Source organism: Octopus bimaculoides, chromosome 16 (assembly GCF_001194135.2).
Source record: "Octopus bimaculoides isolate UCB-OBI-ISO-001 chromosome 16, ASM119413v2, whole genome shotgun sequence".
Lineage (NCBI taxonomy): Eukaryota > Metazoa > Mollusca > Cephalopoda > Octopoda > Octopodidae > Octopus > Octopus bimaculoides.
Genome location: NC_068996.1, coordinates 30,328,988 through 30,330,210, shown reverse-complemented (window position 1 = coordinate 30,330,210; position 1,223 = coordinate 30,328,988). Strand labels below are relative to the sequence as shown.

General features: G+C 35.0%; 1 protein-coding gene across 1 annotated transcript in view; it reads right to left on the bottom strand.

Moving 5' to 3' along the window:
- The window catches only part of LOC106882613 (septin-11), a 25,700-nt gene extending 24,821 nt beyond the window's left edge, over positions 1–879 (bottom strand). The window contains exon 1 of the mRNA XM_014933353.2: positions 721–879. Coding sequence (XP_014788839.1) covers positions 721–744 — 24 coding nt within the window. The 5' untranslated portion in view covers positions 745–879. The remainder of the gene's footprint in view (positions 1–720) is intronic.
- Positions 880–1,223: the final 344 nt, after the last annotated feature.

Below are 1,223 nucleotides of genomic sequence, written 5' to 3'. Positions count from 1 at the left end.
ATATATATATATATATATATATATATATATATAAGAGAGAGAGGGAGAGTAGATAAAAAGAGATAGAAAGATAAAGAAACGAATGGATGGATGGGTGGGTGGAGAAATATTGATGTAGAAGGTTCGAAATATAAGGAAGATCGTCATACGAATATATAGTGAAAGGGGATGGGAGAAAGAAAGAGATGACAGAAATATAGATTGAAGAAATATTTACTTAGAAACGTCGATAGAATTGACAAAAGGATATAGATACGGATACAGCTGGAAATCTAGAAATATATACTTGCACAACATTAAAATATGCATAGCTAATTCTCAGAAATGTTATTTAAGCTCTTACAACACTTTAGAAGATAGACCATCTCCAGAGTAAACAGGAAAACAACTAGGAATACTCAACGCGGTCACTTGAACTACTAGAAATAACTGTCAATTACACCTCCTCCCGCTATCTATCTTAAAGTGATGCACACTGCCTCCAAAAAGGAAGAACCGGTGAGGTCACAGCTGGAATATTTCTGATGAATTATTATAAAGTAAACGATAGACAAAAATATATACATGAACAGTCAAATATACATTATGGTTATTATGTTTACATATAAAACAAAATATATATTAATAGCTTATATCAAAAGTGTACATATATAATGAATGTCTGTACATACATATGAATATAATGAATACGTGTGTAGAAAGGTTGCTAGATAGCCTTACCATTAGAGTCTCTACAGCTGTCATGGTGCGGCAAGTGATATTAAAACGAGAAGGTACAGTACGTCGCCTTTGGGGAGCACTGGAGATCTGTGATGAAATGTAAGGCTCACACCACCAGTAGAATGGTCGTAACCAATCAGAATAGAGCAGAATGTCGTAACCAATCAGAATAGAGAAGAGTGGTGCGTGCGTCTGCGCACTCCAATCTGGAACGTCAAGGTAGATTCATGGGAATTAACTGTGCTTAGCGTTGTTTAACCTCAAATCATCTCTGATACACGACATTACTTCTTATTCTAGGGGTGCGGAATCCTACATTTGCCAATGTATCCTTCCTTTACACAAAAAGGTAGGGTTTAATTTCTGGAAATTTGGCTGCTATTTCTAGCTGGTACAACGACAAAGCTGCGAGTTTTATTTTTTTCCGTGTGAATACATATATATTAAGGAACGTCACAATAAAGGGAAAAGGAGCAAAAAATTAGTACATATATTGAATAGAT